This window comes from Arvicola amphibius, chromosome 15 (genome assembly GCF_903992535.2).
Source record: "Arvicola amphibius chromosome 15, mArvAmp1.2, whole genome shotgun sequence".
Taxonomy (NCBI): Eukaryota; Metazoa; Chordata; class Mammalia; order Rodentia; family Cricetidae; genus Arvicola; species Arvicola amphibius.
The window spans coordinates 43,855,224-43,879,977 of NC_052061.1; the positions used below are offsets into that span (position 1 = coordinate 43,855,224).

General features: G+C 45.7%; 2 protein-coding genes across 3 annotated transcripts in view; one reads left to right on the top strand and one right to left on the bottom strand.

Moving 5' to 3' along the window:
* The window catches only part of Hsd17b2 (hydroxysteroid 17-beta dehydrogenase 2), an 88,043-nt gene extending 72,449 nt beyond the window's left edge, over positions 1-15,594 (top strand). Inside the window, exons 5-6 of one of the 2 annotated variants that reach the window (XR_005283280.1) lie at positions 13,536-13,725; positions 15,258-15,594. Coding sequence is in view for 1 of the 2 variants with exons in the window: in XM_038312309.1 (XP_038168237.1) it covers positions 13,536-13,663 (128 nt within the window). In the remaining variant the exon portion in view is untranslated. The remainder of the gene's footprint in view (positions 1-13,535; positions 13,726-15,257) is intronic. The other variant, XM_038312309.1, reaches the window with a different exon arrangement.
* On the bottom strand, positions 14,279-24,484 carry Mphosph6 (M-phase phosphoprotein 6). Its single transcript, XM_038312310.1, has 5 exons — positions 24,374-24,484; positions 21,228-21,340; positions 17,636-17,726; positions 15,854-15,951; positions 14,279-15,482 (listed from the first exon to the last, which is right to left on the bottom strand). Exons 1-5 carry the CDS (start codon positions 24,422-24,424, stop codon positions 15,350-15,352), a joined length of 486 nt encoding a protein of 161 aa, XP_038168238.1. The 5' UTR covers positions 24,425-24,484; the 3' UTR covers positions 14,279-15,349.
* Positions 24,485-24,754: the final 270 nt, after the last annotated feature.

Here is a 24,754-nt window from a genome sequence, read left to right on the forward strand (position 1 = left end):
AGGTTTGAAGCAAGCCTTAATTAAATACTGGCCAGGTGGATGAGCTCTGCTCAGGTCCATACCCAAGTTCCTGGGAAATGCCCCAATCAAGTTTTACAGTAGCGTAAGTATTTCTGATCAGATCCAATCAGGGGCAAGCATACATCCTGATGTTCTCCAGGCTATATCCAATCAGAGGCAAGCATACACATCCTGATGTATTTCCTGCCTGTGAACCTCCCGCCCACATGTGATCAAACGCATCCTGTACAGATGTGTCAAACAAACTTGTTTAGGGGAGTGAAAACCTGTCGCTTGTTATCCCCCATAAACAACAGCCTCCAGCATTTCAGGAACTGTCTGTCCTTGGGCAAGGAGCTGGCGGATCAGAAACATTTTTGTGTCATGGATCTCTAAGGTATAGTAATTAAAACCTAAAATTTAACTTTGGCTCTCACACTACATCTGAGGGACCTGTCCTCACTAGTGACTCCACTTCTAAGATGGACTTGCTGGTCGGTGCTTGCAATCCTAGGAGGCTGAGGCAGGGGGCTGATGATCTTGAGGCCAGCTTGGTCGACACAGTGAGAATCTGTCTAAACACTACCCCCACCACCACCACCCAGAAACAAACACAACAGCAACAGACCAACCAATCAACAGAACAACCAACCAACAGAAACACCGATTCCCTCTTCCAAATGCTACCTCAAGCTTCAGTTGCTAAGCGACCTATCATGTCTGGACCTCATCAGAGGCATCTTTGATTTTTGCTTTCAACTGTAGCCAAGTCTTCTTGCTGGCCACAGGCACATTTTGTCTGTTGCTTTTCAACTTGCCCATATTTAACCTTGGGGATAACTGCGCACATGCTCAGATCTCCACTGTGAGCAGGCAAGGCCAGAGTGAGGAGCAGCCCTATTCAGGTCCAATACCCGGCAAGCGCTAGGCCCTACCGCATTGAGAGCTCTAGAGAGAAGCTCACAGGACTGCAGGGTGTAGATGCCTGCGGATGAGATGGCAAGGGCAGGGCCAGGGGATCTGGAGTTCACCATCAACATCATGGAAATCCATAGAAAGATTTTTCAGCAAAGAAGCGGCACGACGGATTTCCAGATTTACAAAATGATTTGGCATTTGCTGTTGGCTCTTCCTTGTTCTCTGCTTCTCCAGCCTCCTAGAGTTCCTTATTTCACTTTCATATACGCACGCCTGTTCCTGAAACCTCCAACCATTGACATTTAGAAAATGCTTTCCACAATATAAATAAAAGCTTCCATTATTAGCCTGCAGACGATAAGAAAGCACCCCAGAGCAGTGGCTTTCACCCTGTGGTATAAATTACAAGACTCATGGCAAACAAAAACAGAGTGTGCATTAGGTTTTTGCCAGCTTTTGTTAAGTTAAAACACACTGATTATTCAAGGCACACATTTGCAAGAGAGAGAGACAAGAGGAGGGACCCCTAGTTGAACAGCCTTAAGCAGAACGTCAGCCAGTTACAATGCCGAGCCCTGATCTTCAGATCTGAAGTGCCCTTACGCCGCAAAATGATGGCATTAAGTAGATAATCCGACACTGATTGGATATTGTAAGAGATGAGGAAATTAGTTATGACTTTAGGTGTGATTACCGTAAATACTGTTTTAAGAGCTCTCGTCTTTCAGGCAGAGACACTAAAATACATGTATGACATTTGTGGTTTGATCAAAAACGGTACAAGTGGGAGAGGGGAGTAGGTAACTGAGGTAACGAGATGCTGGTGAGTGGATAATTTCTGAACGAGAAAACCGGGATGTGAACACTTATATTAGGGCATCTGTACTTCAGAGAGCTGAGATGAACCACTATCAAATCCTCGGGGGGAAATTTAAGGCACCTTTAAAGAAGACATGAATTTAATCAATATGAACATTCAGATAAAATACATAGAATGCTGCTTCTTTCCAAGGATGCTTTTATCTTACTTTTAAAATTAATTTTTAACATTAGCATGCAAAGCAATGAGTTTCGTTTTGACATTTTCACACATATCATTACTCTTTTTCTTGATTTCATGTATGCGCTATCTTCTGCTACACCCTTCATTCCCCCGCGCATTCGCCCGGCTGGCCTCCATCCATCTACTCTCGCCTGTTCATCTGTATCTCTCTACCTACTCATCTGTTCACTCACCCATTAGATCCTCATTCATCCAGTCAACTAGCCAGCTAGTCTTCATCTGTCCAGCAGATACTACCCATCCAGGTATATACCCACCACCCACCCACCCATCTGTTCTTCATATACCTACCACCCATCCATCCATTCATCCACCCATCCACCCATCCACCCATCCACCCATCCATCCATCCATCCATCCACCCACCCATCCATCTATTCATCCATCCATCCACCCACCCACCCACCCACCCACCCACCCATCCACCCATCCACCCATCCATCCATTCATCCATCCATCCATCCATCCATCCACCCACCCACCCATGCATCTATTCATCCATCCATCCACCCACCCATCCATCCATCCATCCATCCATCTATCATCCATCCATCCATCCATCCATCCACCCATCCATCTATTCATCCATCCACCCATCCATCTATCCACCCATCCACCCATCCATCTATTCATCCATCCACCCATCCACCCACCCACCCATCCACCCATCCATCCATCCATCCACCCACTCCTCCATCCACCCATCCACCCATCCATCCATCCATCCATCCATCCACCCATCTATCCATCCATCAATCCACCCATCCATCCATCCACCCACCCACCCATCCATCCATCCATCCATCCATCCATTATTCATCCAATAACCCATCTGTCTCATCAACTAATCATCCATCCAAATGATCCATTTGATTATCATCCATTCTTCATTCAGCTTTACCCATCCATGTATGCTTTTATCTAATTATTCATCTAGACTGCCTTATCTCTCCATAAATTTACAATAAAAGCCATTACAATATTTGGCCCAGATTTGCTGTGTTAGTTTGCATGACTCCCAAAGAAGGTGTGGAGATAAAATTAGCAGCTTATTTGAGGTTGATGAAAAGACACGGGAGCGGGAGGGGGAAGCAAGAAGGAAAGACAGTCGAGAAGTGGTCTCGGTTAGCAGGACAGTACCAAAGGAAGCTGCAGTTTAATAAAAGAAAACATGTTAAACATACACACTTTAAAACTAACCCAACATAGTGGTCATGGCTGTTCTGATACCAGCTTATGGTCAGTTACTGTTTGAATGCTGTTCTGGGAAGCTGTTCCTGGTACTTCCAGTATGCTGTGTTTAGGCCAAATGTTTCTCCACGACTTTGGGGAAAGCTATTTCTTATAATGCATTTGATCAGATATTTAAATAAGGCACAACAGTCTCTAAAAGTTCATGTCTACATTGCACGCAAATTATACCCCAGTGCTAAATAGCTAGAGCATTACTCTCTTTGGTTAGTTGACAGAGCTGCAAGATAATAGAGACCCTACGTGGTGAAGATTTGGCCCAGGCATTTTACAAAGGTCTTGACTTGGCTAAAGCCCTCAACCCGAAGCCGGTCTCTTCCTTGGCCTGTTTTCTCAGAGCTCAGTGAAGAAAAACCTTCCCATTTCTCCTCTTCCTCTGCCTTCCTCTTCCTCTCTTTCACATTGTTTTTGTGACACAGATTCTTTATAGTCCAGGATGGCCTGGAGCTTTCTCTTTTCTTTCAAAGAATGAAAGTCTTGAACTTGAAAGACTGAGACAGGAGATAAGGATTTCAAGGCCGTCTTTGCTCATATAAGGCTAGTCTGGGCTACAAAAAGTATTTATTCTCATCAAAGAAATGAAGAGTGAATTAACTTATATTCAAATTTTATTCTGAGTTGACTTAATATGAATTAGAATTTTTGGAATAAGATAGTACCGATTCCAACACGTTACATATTAAAACCAATAATTTTTCAACATGCATAATTCATACTTCAGAGTGAACTTTTCCTAGTCTCATAATTACTCCTTCTGATCACTTGAATCTATTTAGTAGCTTTTTGAGTTTATGCACCATCTTTATTGATGAGGAAAGGTCAGCCCAGGGAGACCAGACACTTCTCTACTTCTCTTAGGCACAAACATGGCAATTATCAGTTTCTGGCTTCCAAATAATCTGCAGGTGCTCTGGGATGTTTCCAGGTCCCATTCACTGAGTTTCAACCCTCAGGTGTCTCCGACTCAGGATGAGGCTGGACAACCAGCCTCACTTTCTTTTCCATTGTGTTTCTCATTTTGGTTCATGTTTGAGATAGGGTCTCTCTCTCTTACACACATACATACACAGAAACTGTGTCTCTGACACACACACACACACACACACAGACACACACAGTTGTCTCAGAGAGAGAAACACACACACACACACACACACACACACACAGAGAGAGAGAGAGAGAGAGAGAGAGAGAGAGAGAGAGAGAGAGAGAGAGAAACACAGACATAGACAGACTTAGGGAGGCCATAGGATAAAGTCGGTGTTTTCCTTAATTGCTTCCCTCCCTTACTTCTTGAGACAGTCTCCAACTGAACCTGGAACTGGCTGATGAGGGTAGCCTAGCTGCCACAGAGCCTCGGGAATCCTATTTCTGCCTCCCATTGCTGGGATTATACCTAATTTCCTTAGAAACTCTTGATCCAGTTGCTCCTTTGATTCTTGCTGGGCAGCCTCCATCACTTCTGTTACTTTTGCTAGAGATGACAAGGGCCACCTTTGTGGTGTCCACTTGGTCATTTGGGAGGGGAATTTCTAAACATGCAGATGCCAGTTCTCCCAGAATCCAGGGATGGAGGCCATTATCTGTTGACCAATGCTAAACTTAGCTGCAGGCCTACCGCTCTGTATATGGAGGAGTTGGCCTGGCGCTAAATTGACACGGCAGCCTTTTCTTCCCTTCAAATCCTCAATAGTTACATCTACACAGGCCATCCCTTCCTTCCCTAGGAGTCCTTTCTTTCTTCCAACTCACAGAGGGTGACATTCGCAGCAACACATAAGGAGCCCCAGGAAGTCAGAGAAATGCAACTGAAAGCAACAAGATGTGGAAGAAGATGGCGAAACCGGCTGCTCATCCGAGAGGCTCTCACTGTGCTGTGTAGCCCAGGCTGCCCTCAAGTGCATACTTCCCACGGCTCCTCCTCTTAAGTGCTGGGGTTACAGTCATGCACCCCTACACCCAGCTGGAAACCTTTTAAAGTTAATGTCCCATCATTTCTGCCTGTCAGAATTCTTCCCCAATACTTCATAACGATTCCTTGAAAATGCTTAGAGCCCGTCTTGCACAGTGAGGCAGGTCTTGGGGCATGCTCTTGCATTTCTTTCTCTGCCTCGAGTTTAAGAGGTCCTTCAGCTGCATGCTCGCCTTGAGGATGCATGTCAACATTTACCCTGAGAACCAGCATTAATATTCATGTTCCAAGTTTGCATTTTCTACACCCCGGGGGGCCTTGGGCTTTATTTAAATCCTTCTTTTAAAAAATTAAACAGTTCCTTCTGAAGTGAGGCAGCTCCCCCTCAAGCAATGGGAAGAAGCTATCTGTCATTTCTAATCTTTTGTCTTGAAATTCCTCTGTTCCGGTCTCACCAGACAGAGGGAGCTCTGGGTTCGCTTTTTGGGAATTTTGGGAATCAGGCTCAGATGCCTTGCACCCCTGCTCTGCCTAAGAGTTGAATCCAGTACAGGCATTCAACCAGACAGAGAAAATAAGGCTGAAGAGATGGCTCAGGCACCAAAAAGACTGGCTCATTTGTATGATGACCTGAGCTCAATCCCAGAACTCATGTAAAAAGCTGGGTTGGATGGGGTGCACTTGTAATTCCCTTCGTGGGGAGAGGGGAGGCAGATATGGGCAGCTCCCTGGAAGTTTCAAGGTCAGCTAGTCTAGCCCTCTCGGTCACGTTGTGGGCTAGTGAGAGACTCTGTTTCAAACAAAAGATGGAAGGTACATGAGGAATGACACCTTTGCTCACTACCCCCATGCACAGGTACAGTGTCCTCCAACATGAACACATGTGCAAACACACACACACACACACACACACACACACACACAAAATAAAAATTAGATAGAAGGAAATCATATGTCCCCAAATAATGATGTCCTGGTTTCCTGGAGGAAACGCTGCTAATTCTCCATTATTCTTGGACCTTGAATGAGTGAAGATTGTGTATCTGTGAATAGACACTGTCAGACACAGACAGAATTACCATAGAAACAGTGAAGGATGCAGAAGCTTTGTGGAGCCCAGTACTTACTAAAGGAGTTCACAGAAGAGAGTCAGGAAAACCACTTACAATAGCTTGAGTAATGGAAGGCAGTTCTCATTCTGTTCACTATTATCTGCTAAATACCCACTTTTTGCAAGGACTGCTTGAAGAACTCGGGGCTTGAATTGAATAAAGAGTGAGGCAGACTCCTGCTTTGAAACAGGGTCATCTTTCACATAAGATGGCCTCCGAAAACATGTTACATGTCAAGTGAGCGCTCATTAAATAATTGTTTTCCCAATTCGTTTCGGGAAAAGAATGTGTTCTATAGATACGCGTGCAGTGTTTATGGAATCGTTGGTATTGAGAACATCATATTCGTCAAAATAATCATGTGTGTCTAAAACTGGTTGTTCATGTGACTAGAAACCACGTCATGTGCAGGAAGTCAGTTTATAAAAAGGAAATAATGGGGGTTGGAGAGATGGCTTAATAGCTAAGAGCATGTGTGGAGGACCTGGTTGGTCCCCATCATCCACATGGTGGCTCAAAATAACCTATAACCCCAGTTCCAGGGGATCTGATGCCCTCTTCTGGCCCTTGTGGGTAGGTGCACGCATGTGGTACACAGATACATTCAGGCACATATACATAAAATACATCTCTGAAAAAAAGAAAATAAATAAAAACGAAATGTTTAAAATTACCAGCTATAGAAGTGCACTATGCTTACAAAAGTTAGGGTCTTATAAGACTAGGCTGTTTTTGACCTGTTTCCCCAAAATATTCTTTCTCTTCTCCAGTAGTGTTGGCATGATTAGAGTATGGCTTTCTGGTCAGAGTTCAAATCCTAACACTCTGTTTCAAAAGTTGTGTGGGAGTAGGTGAACCCCGTTTCTGTGCCTCTGCTTCCTCCTGGGCCAAAGGGAGATATCTTGTTCCCCATCCCACATTCTGGTGAGTGCCTGGCTCAGCTTCAGACCAGGCATTGGTTAAGCTCTTGTTATTGGGGAACACTCTCCAATGGCAGCTGCTCTATGTATTTCCCTCCAGGTAGCATCCAGGCTTGGGTAGCATCTGCTCCCTTGTAGTTATATGTGAAGGTGCTTGAGTGTCTGTACCGGGTGTTGTTGTGTGTCAACTTGACACAAGCTATAGAGTCATCAGGAACGAAGGGGCCTCAGCTGAGGAAATGCCTCTTTGAGGTTCAGCTGTAAGGCATTTTCTCATTTAGTAATCGGTGGGTGATGCCATCCCCAGGCTGCTGGTCCTGGGTTCTGTAAGAAGATAGGCTGAGCAAGCCATGGGAAGCGAACTAGTAAACAGCATCCCTCCATGGCCTCTGCATCAGCTCCTGCCTCTGGAATCCTACCCTGTTTGGGTGTCTGTCCCGACTTCCTTCCATGATGAACAGCAATGCTGAAGTATCAGTCAATTGAACCCCTTTCACCGTAACTTCGTTTTGGTCATGGTGTCTTGTCACAGAGATAGAAACCCTAAGACAGCAGCCATGTGTGACTTTACATACCATTCCTTCATAAAAGTTGGGGAGTTCTCTCTCTATGTTTTCAGAATCTGGACCATGGTTAGAACATTCCCTGTTTGAGCCAGGCTTCTCTAGAGGATCAATATACTCATTGGATGAGTATATATGAAAAGAGAGTTTATTAGATTAGCTTACATGATTTGGGGCTGGGCGGTTCAACAGTGATGGTCTGCACACTGGGAAGCTGCAACCCTATAGCTGCTTAGTCAATGACGTTGGCTGTGATTGAGGAAGACACTGACATCATCCCCTGGCCTCCCCTCTCCCGAATCCTTCACTTAGGCATGACCAAATGGCTGTATTTAATTAGAAATAAGCGTGAGCATGAGAGAGCTAGAGGAATCTGAGAACAAAGCCCTGATCACAGTATAAAGCTTCGAGTGTAGACACATACCTGAAATCCCAGTGCTTAGGAAGACTGAGTGAGAAGAATGAAGAATTCAAGGCCAGCATGGACTACGAAGTGAGTTTTGACCTTATCAAAACAAAACCACAAACAAAACACAAGCCTTTGTTTGACTCCTGCAGCCACCTGCCTGAGAAACCACCACCTGGTTTACAATAAGCAGATTAGGCAGCCGTTTGGTTATACAGCTCTTGCTTCAGGGAGTCACTCTGCTATCTCTACTGACAGCCGTGGAAGGTAGACAATAACCACTTTTTAAAAAATTAGTTTTAAAAATTACCCATTAGGAGCTGGGCAGTGGGGACATATGCCTTTAATTTTGGCACTCAGGAGGCAGAGGCAGGCTGATCTCTGTGAGTTTGAGGCCAGCATGGTCTACAAAGCAAGTTCCAGGATAGGCTCCAAAGCTACAGAGAAACCAAAACCAAACCAAACAAACAAATTACCAAATAGGTTTCGTTATACCTGTATATACACGTGGTTCCATATGGACTTCCCCACTCTGATCTCTTCCTATGCTGTCCCTTTCCTATGCTGTCCCTTTCCTATGCTCTGTCCCTTCCTATGCTCTGTCCCTTCCTATGCTCTGCCCCCTTCCTATGCTCTGCCCCCTTCCTATGCTCTGCCCCCTTCCTATGCTCTGCCCCCTTCCTATGATTTGACCCCTTCCTATGTTCTGACCCCTTCCTATGTTCTGACCCCTTCCTATGTTCTGATCCCTTCCTATGCTCTGCCCCCTTCCTATGTTCTGACCCCTTCCTATGTTCTGACCCCTTCCTATGTTCTGATCCCTTCCTATGTTCTGACCCCTTCCTATGTTCTGACCCCTTCCTATGTTCTGACCCCTTCCTATGTTCTGATCCCTTCCTATGTTCTGACCCCTTCCTATGTTCTGACCCCTTCCTATGTTCTGACCCCTTCCTATGATTTGATCCCTTCCTATGTTCTGACCCCTTCCTATGTTCTGACCCCTTCCTATGTTCTGACCCCTTCCTATGTTCTGACCCCTTCCTATGATTTGATCCCTTCCTATGCTCTGCCCCCTTCCTATGATTTGACCCCTTCCTATGTTCTGACCCCCTCCTATGCTCTGACCCCTTCCTATGTTCTGTCCCCTTCCTATGCTCTGACCTCTTCCTATTCCGACTAATCCTATTGGTCTCCCCCATAATCCAACTGTTTCAGTGACACATCTGTTCTTGTTACTCCTCCATCCCACAATCTTTTGCCCCTTCCTGTTTCATGACCTACACACCTAAAAGAACTGTAATCTACATGAGAGAAAACATGCAGCAATGTCTTTCTGAATCTTATTCTCAGATGATTACTTGCAGTTCAACGCATTTTCCTGCAAATGCTACAATGCCTTCATTTCTTACTGCTGAGTAAGGTCCCACCCTGTCTGCGTTCTCTTTACTCATTTCTCAGCTGATGAACACCTGGGCCAGTTCCATTACGTGGCTATTGTGAATATGCAGCTATAAACATAAGCACACTCCCCCAAGAATAAATCTTCTGATCGTCAAATCCACACACATAGCCAATACTTGAAAAAGTGTTTCACTTCCTTAGTGTGGTAGTTTGGATATAGGGGCCCCCAGAATCCCATAATCTTAAAAGGAGTGGCACTATTAGGAAGTGTGACTTTGTTGGAGTGGGTATGACCTTGTTGGAGGAAGTGTGTCACTGTGGGGGGAGGGGCGGGCTTTGGGCTTTCATAGACTTAGTATGCCACCCGGTGTGTCAGTCGACTTCCTGTTGCCTGCAAAATGTAGTCCACTCAGCTCCGGCACCACATCTGCCTGCACGCCGCCGTGCTCCCTGCCGTGACGGACTGAACCTCTGAACTGTAAGTGAGCAGTTAAACTGATTTAGTAATGAAGTAATTATTAAGTGTTTTCTTTATAAGAGTTGCCTGGACATGTTCTCTTCAAAGCAATAAAAACCCACACTAAGACACTCAGCCATCAGAAAAATGCAAATTAAAACCTTGAGGGTCCATCTCACGGCAGTTGTAATGGCTACCTACCGACGAGCTAGAAAATGAATGGCAACAAATGCCAGCGAGGGCATGGGGAAAAGAGACCCCTTCCTCACTGCCAGCGGGAGTGGAAAGTGGTGTAGCTATCACAGACATCCACGTGGAAGTCGCTCATAAACTAAAAACAGAACTTTCACGAGAACCAGCTAAGCGCTAATGCTGCAACAGTTAAGTTGCTCGGGCCAGGCAGAACTTGGTAGGCTCTCTAATCTTTGTCCTTGCCCCCAATGTCAAACATGCACTTCGAATCATTCACGCCGGGTGTCCTCTTGTAACTGCTGGTTTAATTGAGCCCCGCTTCTTCATGCCAAGCGGTGTTAAAATAGGGCACACCTAGCCGGGCGGTGGTGGCGCACGCCTTTAATCCCAGCACTCGGGAGGCAGAGGCAGGTGGATCTCTGTCAGTTCGAGGCCAGCCTGGTCTACAAGAGCTAGTTCCAGGACAGGCTCTAAAAAAGCTGCAGAGAAACCCTGTCTCGAAAAACCAAAAAAAAAAAAAATAGGGCACACCTGTACCTCGTCTTCCTTTACATGCTAATGTATTTGCATTCCTTGGCCTGCGGTTGAGGCGCTGCCAAAAATGCAGGTGGTTTGGGGATGATAAAAGTTCGGGCTCAGAAGCTTTTGCTTCATTGCTTGGTTGGTCTTTATTTGCACCGCACTGTGGCTTACACAGGTTTTGTAGGTTGTTAGGCTTCCAAATCATCCCGACTGCTGTTCATTGATTTCTTCATTACTTAGTATTTATGGCAGGTAAGATGGCACATGCCTGTGTTCCCAGCACCTAGGAGGCCAAGGCAGGATTGCTAGGTAACAGCAGCAAATACTGGCCTAACACATTAATGCCCTTCGACTGGATGCCAAGCCATTCTGCCCATCTTCATAGTGTGTACCCCGGCCCATGTTTTTTTCCAGTCTTCCCCTTTTAAACAGAGCCTCTCTGTGTAGCCCAGGTTGATCTGGTACTTATATTTGACCAAGGCTGACACTGAATTCATGGTTCTGTTTCTGTTTCCTGAGTGCTAACATTACAAGACAAGCATCACCCTGCTTAATGGCTTTAAGTTGCCCTGTCCCGGGAACCTGCACAAGGGAAAAAGAGTCCAGAGAAATGACCAATGCATGGCGTTTATGTACCATCTGGACTAAGAACTTGGGAAAGGATGGCAAACAGGACAGTGAAGATCTAGGGTCGGGCAGTATAAATTCCAGCCATGTCCTAAAGGGGAGGGTAGAAGCCCGTGGGATGCCACTGAGTGTGCAATTGAAATGAGCTATGCTTCTAACTGAATTTTGTATCTGTTCATGAGTCCATGGTAGTCGGTGTTCATCACCAAGATCTGGGATGACCAAGTTTTACATCAGGGATGCGAGTGTTACAGCTCTGGAGGGAGAGGTATCCCGACTTGTGGGGGAGCCAGGCTATACCTGAAGCTGGGGTGTGGTGGGGATGGTCTCCCTGCAGGATGCAACAATTCTGCTCCTCTCCTAGAGAGAGTCTTTACAGCCCAGCTCTGCTTAGCTCCCCTAAGGGAACGTCCTAGCAGAGCTAGCCATTTCTCCTCTGCTCAGCTCCTGCCCAAGATGTTACTTCTTCTACTTCTCTCTGCTAAAGGGGAAGTCCCTGCAGAAATGTAGGAATCTCCTCCAGCTCAGACAAAAAGTGCTATACCCCTAAGGGAGTTTCCCAGCAGATGTAACTGTTTCTTCTGGCTTTTCTGCTCAGCCCGGCAAAGGAAACACATCAGTAAAGGTTCTTCTGATCCACACTAGTGAAAGAAGACCTTCACCCATGACTCTTTTAAGGAAGAGATTTATTTGGGAAGGAGTCCGGGAGAGTGATTGCCTCACCCAAGGTGGGAAAGGACATCTCCCAGGCAGAGAGGCTTATATAGGGCTTCTTAAGGGCAGACTTTTCCCAGGGATATTTTTCTGCTCAGGGATTGGTTAGTTCTCTTGCTCAGGGACTGCTTGGTTTAGTTGGTCAGGGGGCAGAGTTGGCTCTGGTTTCAGGATATCAAACTGTGTTTCTTTCACTGGCCCTTTTTAGCCCTTTGACTCTGTTTTCAAGGCTAAGGCATAGCTCTTTTACTGGCTCTGGTTCTAGGGTCAAAGTGTGTTTCTTTGGCTCAGGTTTCAGAGTCAGGGTGTGTTTCTTAGGTTTAGGGCTAAAGTGTTTCTTTCACTAGCTCTGGTTCTAGGGCCAGGGTGTGTGTGTGTTTCACTAGTTCTGGTTTCAGGGCCAGGGTGGGTTTCTTTGGCTGGCCGTTCTACACTACAAGGGACACTGCAGCTCCAGTTCCCATTCTCTGGTGACTCATTTCCATTGGCAGGTGAAGGATATTCTTGCCTAAACATTATGGCTTGTTGTGGGGGAAGACAGGCCAAAACACCCTTTCAAGAAGTTGCAGGTCCTTAAGCAATTTCAGCTTGAAATGATAGACCAATTTGGCATATTTTGCTCTAGTTCCTCCACCACCTTACTATTTATAGGGAATTCAAAACCAAGAATTGGACACTGAGGTACTGTAAGAAAAAAAAAAAAAAGGAAGAAGAGGAAGGTGTCCAGCCACCCCCAGGAGGAGGGCAGAAGCCTGGACGCTTAGCAGCTGAACATCGGATGTGATGCTGCTGTTCAGTCACACCAGAGTCTTGGTGTTGAATCGGGGGCTATGGGACATGGTACCAGGCAGACATCAGAGTGGGCACTGGATGCTGGTGGTGCTGTAACAAGCACTTGAAACTGCTGCTAGAGATTACTTGAGCCTACAAGGGGTCTAAAAGCAAGACAAAGATGGCGTCTTTGCCTTTGTGGCTGCCTATCTCTTTGAGGCTCAGGCTCCTGCTTGACTCTGTAGAGGTACAGGTAGCATTCAGTGTCTGTCTCCCTAAATCTATCTCCTTTCTGTTCTTTGTGTCCCTGTCTACCTGGGACACAAAGGTAGGTCATTATCTTAAACTGGCAAGTCACCTTAGATTTCCTTGGAAGGAAGTGAATTCAATCCTCCATGATGGTGAGGCTGCACCCTGGAGCAGAAGTGATCATGTTGTAAGAATCGGACTGCAACTCTCTTACAAGAGAGCAGCAAGAACTCTGGACCACCTTGGAGAACTGGATCCAAAAGAACACCTCAACTCAGAGTGCTCAACTATGCCGACCTCTTGCCCTGTCCGATTCTTGCTGTTTAACCTCAGTTCCTATCAGTACCCCAAAGGCACCGGAAGTCACTGGATTAGATTCCTTTACCTGTTTCTTTCTCAACGTGGACACACTGAATCAATCTTTTTCTTTGTTTTTTACTGTTTCTTCTCTTTTTAGGTGCACTGGGATGGGATCACGGGCTGTTCTGGACTGGTGTGAACAATCACGAGGACAAAGGAATAGAAACAAAGAGGAAGCACGTGAAAGGACTGATATCCTCCAGCCTTCCCTTTCATCTCTACTGATGTATTTCAGAAAGAAGCTGGTTGGCGTCGGAGAAATGAGGTTCGTTCAGCCCCAAAGTCAGGTATGACTAAACCCTGGGAACCATGGGATTAGTAACTGTGACCCAACAGAGGTAAAAAAAAATATTCAGGGAAGATGAGTGTGGTGGTCCCACTTTAAATCTCAGTACTGGGGAGGAAGAGACAGGCAGATCTATGTGAGTTTGAAGCCAGCCTGGTTTCCACAGCACATTCCAGGCCAGCCAAGTCTACATAGTAGGCTGGGTCTCAAAAACAAACAATTCAGGTATGAAAAGTTTGGCCTGTGTTGAACGTTGACTTTCTCATTATGCCCCAAACAACATAGCATAAAGATGATTCTACATCTGTATTGGATTCAGCATGGTTTCTAACCTGGGTGTGGTGTGCACACTTTACCTCTGATTAGGTGCTTATGAATTCTCAGATGTGGTGAACTCCAGAATTCCTAAAAACAAAGCCTTCCCCCATTCCTAAGAACCACAACTTACAGAGGGCAAATTCAAATTTGAGAAGGCACAGCTCAGTATCTGTGGAGTTCACCACTGGATCACACAGCCGACACACAAACAATGCTTCTAAACATAATGCAACCACTGCCGTGAGAAATTCATCTTTATTTCTCCTTAATAAACTGCAAATGTCTGTGGTACAAAAAGTATCTTCAAAAGTGGGTGGAGTCCCAGCTGGTTCAGGGTCATTTCCTAGGAGGCTCACCGTCTTTGGTCACAGGTCTACCTGAGTATTCTTGACTGGGTGGGAAAGTCAACACATAGCTCACAGAGCCGAGGTCACACAACAGCTGCAGTCCACAGAGATCCAGAGAAAGGCAAGTCCTCAGCACGCATCTCCACGCAGACAGGCAGACAGACAATTCCATGTGCTGATGTACTTAGAACAGGGTCTAGTGAGTGCTAAATTCTACCAAGCTGTCCCCTGAGAAACTGGTAATTGCTCTTGACCGACACAAGGAAACCTTTTGTGGTTCAGTCTTACATCAGTACATTCTCAATTCATGGCTAGTCTTTATAAGTCATTATTTGTATAAGGCTGTATTAGTAAGTAGGACTAAAATTGTTTCAAATGTAAAAAAACAGAAAAGTATAAGAAAACATGTTTATTACAGAATATTAGAAATATGACCCAAGTGACTGCTTTAAATAAACAAAATCCATACCACTATAAATGAGAAAACCCGGCAGCATCAGACATTTCAGCTGGAGAGGCGTATCTGCTCCTGGTGAATCACTTCTGGAAAGTTCCCAAATATTTGAGTCCAAAGTGAATGTATGAATTGGCTTGACATGATTCAAAAAGTAAACTATAAATATAAGGGCAGTTGGAACAATGGCGATATTAGTTCATAACAGTCAACCCAGGACAATAGCCAGGGAGCTGTTCATATGTGTCCTGTCTGTGTGTACATACACACAATCAAAATCAGGTCAAAACCTAGGGAGTGGCACGTGCCCATACATTTGAAGACCCTGAAGAATGCCATTAAAAGGATGTATAACATCCAGTGCACATCTGTCTCAAGAACAGCACATTTCCAAAATTACGCATTTCTTTACAGGTAAACATTGGAGCATTAACCACTACAGAGGCCATAAGGGTGACTGCAACCACACTGTGCTCCAGGCATCTGCTGTATCGGAGGCATCCATTTTAATCCTGGGGCTTTAAGAACATCTTCTTTGTTTTAATGGGTTTTATATTTCCATTTTCATCTTCTTCGTAATTGGCTCGGTCCCTCTTCTTGGCAAACTTTTTTCCAATTGTTCCCACCAAAGTCTCATATCTGTTAGGATGATACACAGCACAAATTTAATTTCAAATAAAAAAGTAGGAATCAAGGCTTGCCAAAAACATCAAGCCAAATAAAACAAGAAAAACAAAATTTATGATAAAAAGAGACTGCCTGAGTTAAAAATACATGCAACTGACTAAGGATGATTAAATTCTCTGCTGGTTTTGTTTCTGCATTCCCCAAACAAACTGAGAAGTACGTTTACAGTCAATGGAGGTAGCAGTGGCCCTGAGTCCTCACGGCCAGCACACTCCAGTGTGAAGCCACTGGGCCATTAGGAATGGGCAGTGTGTGCATCTCCCCACTGCACAGCGTGCAGTCAGAACACCGGAGAATGGGGTGACTCCTAGGGCACAGTTTACCTTCTTGCCATTTCCTCATCCGACACATCGACCTCCACGGTCTCGTCATCGTCTTCTGCTGCTGCTTTGTTCTTGGAATTCATCTGAAGCATTAACTTCTGAAAAAGAAACCGTGCTGGCGTCAAGGAGGCCTGGTGTCAAAGCTGTCTCTAATAGAGACACTTAAGCACAGAACCGCTTGTGAGATTAGACGAAACTCAAGGGGTTCTGTGCAAAACTTCATGCCACAACTGCCAACGACACTAGCTGGGAAACCTAAGAACGGCTGGCTCAGTGTCAGGTAAGCTCTCTTGGAGCACACTACCTACCTGTCACTCATATTAAAGGGGGCACACGGCACAGTGACAGGGGAAGAAGTAGAGAAAGCCGAAGGCTGCCACACTTCAGGGTGGACAGTGTGTCTCAGACACTGTCCCTGAGCACTGGCCCACCTCCTTCTCGCACTACCCTACTCATAACGTGACTTCTGACCGACTTTTACAGCGATGTCTTTACAACCAAGGAGGCCTAGGAGAGCAGGCAATGAAAGGGCCTTCACAAACACTTCCAGGGCGGACAAACCTTTGCTGAGAGAACAGACTCTCTAGGGCGGAGTCCAGTGACTGAGCATCTCTCACACCAAATTCTGAGGTGTTACACCTGAATGGTCGGATTGAGGAGACACTTTGGGGGGCTTGCCCACCTAAACCCAACTCTCTGAACAACAGATTCATGAACACCAAATGTTTTTTTCTTTTTGCCCCACAGTTTCCTGCCCATTTAAAACTTAAAGGAGGCTGGGGCAGAGAAAATGAATACTAAACCCAAACATTAGTGTGGACTCTGTATAAACAAAACACCTGGATTATAAATACATTCCACATATATCTCCTCCATAAAAACACTCCCCCCATCAACGATCCACCTTTAAATAAACTGTGGTGTGGGCTTAGGTGACTGTGGTTTTTCAGAGGCATCCAGAAAAGTAACTCTCATTGGGGACGTTCTATCCACCAGGGGCCAGATGACCATGGCCAGAGACACTTTTAATCCCAGCTGAGCTGAAGGAAGCATGTGCACTCCTGGCATTTAGAGGGTGGGGGTCAGGTTTGGGGGGGGGGCGGGGTGGCCTAGATCATCCTTTAACACCCAGAACTGCCACCATGTAACCTAGCCCCCGTGTCAGCGCCTAGACTGCGTGGGTCAGTTCCCAGGAGGGCTCCCGACACAGGCACCAGGGTTCTTCAAGTGCGACACAGTAAACGTCCGCTTCTCTGTGACGCTGAGTCAGGAGATTAAACCAACAGCCCAGCCACAGGTGAACATTCATTTTTCAAACAGACTTTCCAAAAGATTCACTTAAAAAAAAAAAAAAGAAAGAAAAATCAAAACAATCTATTTAACAGCTTGGATTAAACCCGTCCCTTACTGAGTGAAGTGACACCATTTTTAAGCAGCATTTTCCATTAAGAATGAGACATTTACAGAAGCCGGAAAGTAACTCCTCATAACGGCAGCGTATGAATAGTCTTGCCGCTCCCGTGAAAGACTGAGTAAAAACTAACGCGGTAGCAGCATCAGGGACAGCACACTGCTATATTAAATTACCCACTCAATTCTTCCATAAAACCAGACTGCCACGCTGCAATTTCTTTAAGTAGCTATGGCAATATTTCAAGACTTGTTATTTTTCACATAATGAGAAGAAATGGTACCTGGTGGGGAGAGCCCGAAGCTCAATTATTGGCAGGAAAAAATTCAATTGTAAAAAATTTTTAAATTTGAAGCAATTATATTTAATACCTCAACTTCGGGATTAAATCCTCTGAATGACATCCTTCCAAAGAGAAGATCTTCACATAGTGAGAAGCTCTGCTCTTCTATAATGAAACTCCTGAGCAGGAGAAGAAACTCGTATTAGCAACCAAGCGCAGAAGCAGAGGTCAAGCCTGAATGGAAATCTAGCTTCCGGGTCTCAGAAGGAGCATGTAAGGGCACAGTGAGATCTTGAATGAGGGTGAGAAGTAAGAGCTGATCCAGCCAGTCAGCAAAGGCACGGGGAGATAGAAGAAGTCATGGGCTTAGGCATGGCTTCCTCCGATCTCTGCAAGAAATTACATCACACAAAGACCTCAGGTCACTAGGGGCACCACGTTCAGAAAACCCCCCCAAAACAAAAAGCAGGCAGTTTTGGAGTCAGCTCTCATGTCAGGCTTCTATAGCCTGAGCCTGACCTGTGTCCCTGACTTCTGCCTCAAGTCACCACCTCTGATCTCACAAAGTCCTTCCACACCAAGGTCTTTATGGAGCCCAGCAGATATCGTGAGCTAGATACATCTCTCTCCTCCTTAGGCCACCCAGCCTCAGGCATTTCGTTACAGCAATGGAAACCAGACTAGCATGCCAGAGAACAAAGTTTTATTTAGAATTTACCCAAATAATCCAGGATTGTCTCATACTTCAAGATCCTTAACTTAATCACAGCAGCAAGGCATTTTTTGCCATAGGTTACATGCTTGAGAGATGCAGTCCTGGGTATCTATTATTTGGGGCAAGGACATTTTTAGCCTATTATATCTGGGAAGTGTATCCTGCCATATACATTGAACAAACACGACAACATGCACAGAGCAGGGGGATACCTGAGTTCCGTCCGGGAGAGAAGAGATCAAGCTGAGTCCCTGTGATACCTAGGCAAAAGGCCCAACCTAGGAGGATGGCTAATTTAGTCAGGACAAAGATGAGAAAACTTACCATCACAAACAGTGAGCTGATGGGCATGTCGGTCAATTGTCTAATGGAACAAAATCCTATACTTTCTTAATGGAAACAACTACACTCGGAGAACCAGCAATGTTCGCCCTCACACACAAACCACAAGACAAGCAAGGAGCAGGAAAACACAGTCCTCACTCACAGGATATCAAGAGATGACAAAATAAAGACAGTTCAAGAAGTTTAAGTGTTTTATAAACATGCCTGCGAATTTCAATGAAAATCTGAAGGGGGTCAGGCGGTGGTAGCACACGCCTTTAATCCCAGTCCTCGGGAGGCAGAGGCAGGTGGATATCTGTGAGTTCAAGGCCAGCCTGGCCTACAAGAGCTAGTTCCAGGACAGGTTCCAAAGCTACAGAGAAGAAACCCTGTCTGTCTCGAGAAAAAAAAAAAAAAGAAAAAAATGAATGCAAAATAAACAATAAAAAAACCCAAATTTTAAGTGGAAACTGCAAGAAAGTACCAGATAGGAATCCCACAATCATGGAAAACCTGTGTGAAGGACACTGCCACGGGCATGATGGGAATACCACAGCCCCAAACTTGGAGGTTGAAGCAGGAGGGCTGAGTTTGACAACAGCATGGGCTGCAGAGGAAAACCCTGCATCAAAGGCAGAGTTCAGGCCTGGATCTATTAGAGAAAACGGATCTGAATTCCTTACTGAAAATCTTCTGGATAAGAACACATCAGAACCTAGATCACTTCACTGGTGAAATATAAGCAGCACCCCAAGAGAAACAAGGAAATACTGTAAATGTTACACAAACAGGAAAAAGAGAGGAGGTATGAACACTTAGTAGCTGACCTATGACCCAAATCAAAGATATTATAGATAATATACAGGCTACATTTTTATGAATATAGCCACAAATTATTAATAAAAATTATGGAACTGAACTAGAAAAAAATACAACTAAATGGGTCATATGCCTGAGCCAGGCACATAGGCACATGTCTATAATCCCAGCACTCAAGAGGCTCAGGCAGGAGGACTGAGAGTTCAAGACCTCTTGCTCTCCTGACACATACATACACACAAACCAGATAGTTTTCATATTCAGAAATTAATGTAATTCCTGACATTTTGACAGAAAACAATAATCATAATTTTCTTGTTAAAAAACAAAAATATAACTTACCCTTAGCCAGCAGGGAGAAAGAAACTAACCCTGCTGACGATGGGCATCTACCAAAACACATAGCAGGCCATGCCTGGAAGGTACAAGTCAGCACTTGCCTGAGATAGCTGCTCTCGTCATGTCTATTCAGTGTGGGTGGTACTCACCCATCAAATAATGCAAGGAAAGGAAAGGAAGCTGGAGCTCTGGGCCCCTGGACCCTCCTATACACTCCTGTTCACACTGTCCTTACGTTCGTCATCTGTGCTAGTCCCCTGCACACTCCTGTTCACACTGTCCCTGGGCTGCTCATCTGTGCTAGTCCCCTGCACACTCCTATGTGAAAAATCTTCGTCTTGATCAATACTATGGGCCTGTAAGAAGCACACAGAGTAAAAAAGTCACTTCTCATTGAAGAGAATCTGGACTTTCTCTTCAAAGGAGAATATATCACTATCCCAAAGAACTAGAGAAAGTCAGAAAAATAAAAAAGAATAACATGGCTAACCAAACAGCAAATTAACAGGGGGAAAAGGGAAGGGAAGGACTTATATGTACCTAAAAACTATAGGTAAAACATTCAGCCATTCAACAAAAGTATAAGTAATAAACCATGCTGAAGTAAGAAAATAAACAAGGAAAAATGTAGAATAATCCTTCTGTACACTGTGAATATGTATTATTCTCATGGGTTCATAACAAGCTGATAGGCCAGTAGCTGGTGGGAAAGCCAAACTCAGAATGATGGGAAAAAGGAGGGCAGAGTCAGAGGAGATGCCAGTCAGCCGCCAAGCAGGATGAGTAGAAAATGAGATAACAAACCATGAGCCACGTGGTAAGGAATAGAACTATGGGTTAATTAAATAAAAGAGTTAGCTACTAACAAGCCTGGGCTATTGGCTGTGCATTTATAAATAATATAAGCCTCTCTGTGGTAATTAGGAAGAGGCCCCTGGGACAGAAAAACTCTGCCTACACAAAAATGCCACACAACTTCCAGCATTTGGACGAACAGATGAGGTGAACCTACCACTCTCCAACTCAAGCCTCTTTCAAGCACCAGACAGGCTTGGAAGAGGAAGAAAACCTGCCTCAGGTATTACCCAGCTTCCGCCCCTCCAGGCAGGTGGCTCTGGGCTAACAAACCCTCTAAAGCTCCAGCTCTTCAACAGCAAAACGGACACAGTGATCCTGGGCACTCCTGGGTTTCTGGAGTATTTATTAACTAAGGGAAATAAAATGCTTAGCCTAGGACAGACTACCAATGCAGCAATGTTTGTGACATGAATGGCATTCAGTGTAGTACAGGTTAAAACAAACAAACAAACAAACATCCCAAACATGCCAAAGGATTGTTATAGAAACAAAGCTGGTGAGGCCTAACCGTACAGCCCACCTTTGAGCCTTTGTTTGCGTCCATGTGGCACACAGTCTTTAAAACAGGAAGCATTGCACTCCACAGGGCTTCCCAAACCACGGCTACAAACCCCAATAAACCTACTCTTTCTCCTTGAACTCTGGCAAATCCAGGTACCAGTGCTCGTCGCTGATCATCTTCTTTTCCTCCTCTTCTAGCTGTTTCTTGGTTTCCGAGTCCAGGCCCCTTTGCATGAACTGTCAGAACAAAACCAAGCAGTTCTGAGTATCAATGAACCTGGATTTGTTTTAGCTTTCTAGACTTCCTTGTGGTTCAAAGTACAGGGGTCCCATTGCTGCCCCTTATGTTCCTGGTGTAATCCTTCCTGCCCTGTATTTTTCATTTCTCCTCAGCAGACGCTTTAAGGCACACAGATAGTCACACATGTCTACACGGGATAGAGAGGACGGAACTCTATGGCTGTGAATATAGTACATCTAGGTTTAGGAAGAAGTTCAATGTTGCTCTACAGCGTCTCAGGACACACTCTAAAACTAGCAATTTCATTCTCTGCACGCCAAACTGAGGGCCCAGAGCAGACTCTGGCAAAGTCCAGTCCTCAGGGTGGATCTCTCCTGTCTACGGTTTCCTGGAACATAGCCATGCTGATTTAGTTCTGGGCAGTAATGGCAGAGCTCAGTAGTGCACGGGTTCTCACTGGGCTACAAACCTAGAATATTTACTATCTTGACTTTTTTAGAGCACACCAAGCCTAAGTCCTAAGACCCAGGAAAGAATCATACCACAAATACCATATGCACCCAAACTGCCACCCTGGTAAACCTTCTACCCAATCCTTCTCTCCCACCAGAACTATCTTTGTCCTAAATATCTGCCCTAGATAGAGGAATTCAAGAATACTGAATGGCCTGGCAAGATGGATCAATGGGTAAAGGCGCTTGCTGCCGAGGCCGACAACCTGAGTTTCATCCTCAGGCCCACTTGGAAGGAGAAATGACACTGGTTAGTTGCCTACAACGTGCCATGGCGCGCGCGCGCGCGCGCGCACACACACACACACACACACACACACACTAAATCTAATAAATTCAACAAAAAGGACCTGAGAGATGGTTCAGTGAATAAGAGTACTGGCTGTTCTTCCAGGGGGCTCCTAGCACCTATAATGAGGCTCACAACCCTCTGTAACTCCATTTCAAGGGGACCACACATCCTATTCTGGCATTCTTGGGCATCAGGCACTCATGTGATGCAGACATACACATTGGCAAAACACCCTTATACATAAAATAATTAAAAACTTTTAATTAAAAAACACTGAAGTGAGTCAGGACTAAATGCTTGCCCTATTGCTCTCCCTGACAGGCGGCCTGGCCGGGATTCCCTAGGCACGTCTGCTCCATGCCTTCTGGTACGCACTGCTCTGGTTGAATATAATACCCCCTGTACCACCACAAAGACCTCTGTCAATAGTGTTAAGGCAAACAGAACATGGGCAATGCTCTCCCACACACCTGTCACGTCCAGTTGGCTCTCATTCCCTTGGGTAAGGGAACATAACTGCTTTAATTATTTTCAAGACAAGAGGCAATGTCCACCCTGACTGCCTAGCACAGTCTCTCTCGGCTTATTCCAAGAGCTGAGGCTGCTCAGTGCTTCCCAGGCCCGCTCCATTTCTCTGCGATCAGTGTGATTACAAACTGCTAAAACTGGCGAAGACTCAGCCACATCGTCCTAGGCGGAGGCAAGAGAAACTCTACAGTGTACTGTGTGGCTAAAGGGCGGCTCTGTTAAATATTTTTATAATCCTGTTGAGAGAGATGTCTCAGTGCCACCCGTGTGTTCAATGACAGGTGGCAGAGGCTAATCATTGCAAGCGTAGGCTCTGGAGCCAGATGACCAGCCTTTTTCATTGTTACTTCTCCTGCAGACACTTCGGGTGTCCTCAGATATAATGGCTGTGGCTAATTCAAAGTTACCATGTGAATTGAGCGGTCTATTACATATGAAACAAGAACAGCATCAGAATATAGGAAGGACTATAATATGTCTTATAGGATTACTTAGGTTTCAGGATTTAGCTTTCCCCGTCTTAGTTCGTGTTCATTTCATCTGCCTTCCGCTTCACTCTCCTTTTCAGACTGCAGTTAGGTAGATTCAGGTTTCTGTGACTGTCGTCTTTTTGACACTTCCAGACAGGGTCTCAGGTCTAGTCCAGGCTGGCCACAAACTTGTTAAGCAGCTGACAGTACTGAGACTACAAATGTGAACCCCAAGCCACTACTGCTGGTTCACACTGGTTCAATTCCAAATTTCAAAATCATGGATCTGGAACGTTGGCTCGGTGGCTCAGAGCCTTTCTGGCTCTTGCCAAGGTTCCGGTGCCCACACCCAGCAGCTTACAACTCCAGTTTCAGGGGCTCCAACACTTTCTTCTGGCCTGCACGGGCACCTGAACACACAGTGTAGATTACAGACATGCAGGCATACAGAAAGAATAAACACAAACCTAAAACACTGATTTTGTTTAGAAGTTGATGGACAACTCATTTCACCCCTCCTATACTCTTCTCCATCCCCAGCACAACGGCGGCGACCTTCATCCAGAGCACAGAACCTTTTAGTTGGTCTTCCTGACTGTAAGCTTATTATCTTTAACAACCAAAACTAGCCTTGAAAGCTAACAACGCTTGAGGCTGTTCCCAGGCTCAACAGCTTCCTACCGCTCATGAGAATGGGAACAAAAACAGTCTGGCTCACAAAATTCCTTGGATGTCGTGATCACTAATTTTTCCAGGCTAGTTTTACGCTCCTGGTCTTTCTGACGTCCAAGCAATACCTTTTCTTCTTGGAAATAAATGTTCGTGGTTTTCTTTTCTCCCTCTCCGACTTCTTAACTTACTTTCCCTAGTTTGGGACTCTACCTGACATCCTCTCACGCTGTTTCTTAAGGACCACTTCTCGCGAGATGCCTAAGTTCCCAGGCAACACCGACATTTCAGCAGTCACCCCAGACATTTCCGGTTCTTATGTTTGGGCAAGCTCCGTCCCTACCCCGGGCTTCGGGCTTCAGGCGAGTCTGCCTAAACAGAATCTCACCCTGGGTGCCCAGTGCCCAGCAGGATGAGCGAATGAATGGGAGCGCGCGCCGCGGCCATCCAGGGCCCATGTGGGGTCCAGTCTGTCCGTCGCCTCGGCCCGAGTCACGACGGGACACCTCGGAGTTCAGCTGCCCCGTCCGACATCCCGGCAACCCCCAAGCCCCGCACCTTCATGCGCAGCAGGTTCTTGGATAACTTAGTCTTGCGTTCAGACGCCATGTTGGCGACACTTCCAGAGGCTAGCCGCGCCACCGCGCTTGCGCACTGCCAAGCGCAGAGCGTGACGTCCGACTGAACGTGCCCCGCCCCTCGCCACGTCGCCTTCCCTCGTCGCCGCCCTCTAGCCCCGCCCACATCTTTGCCCTGCCCATATTAGACACACCCTGCTGTGTTGCTCCGCCCCTCCGTCCGCTTTTGTCCTGCCCTATTGCCTAGTGTTGGGGCGGGACGTTCTTCTAGCTTCTCTTGCTCTGCTCCTTCGGGAGCTCGTCTTTCTCCAAGGAGCTGTGGTAAGAAAACGGGATGCCGTGGGGGAGCGACTACGGTTCA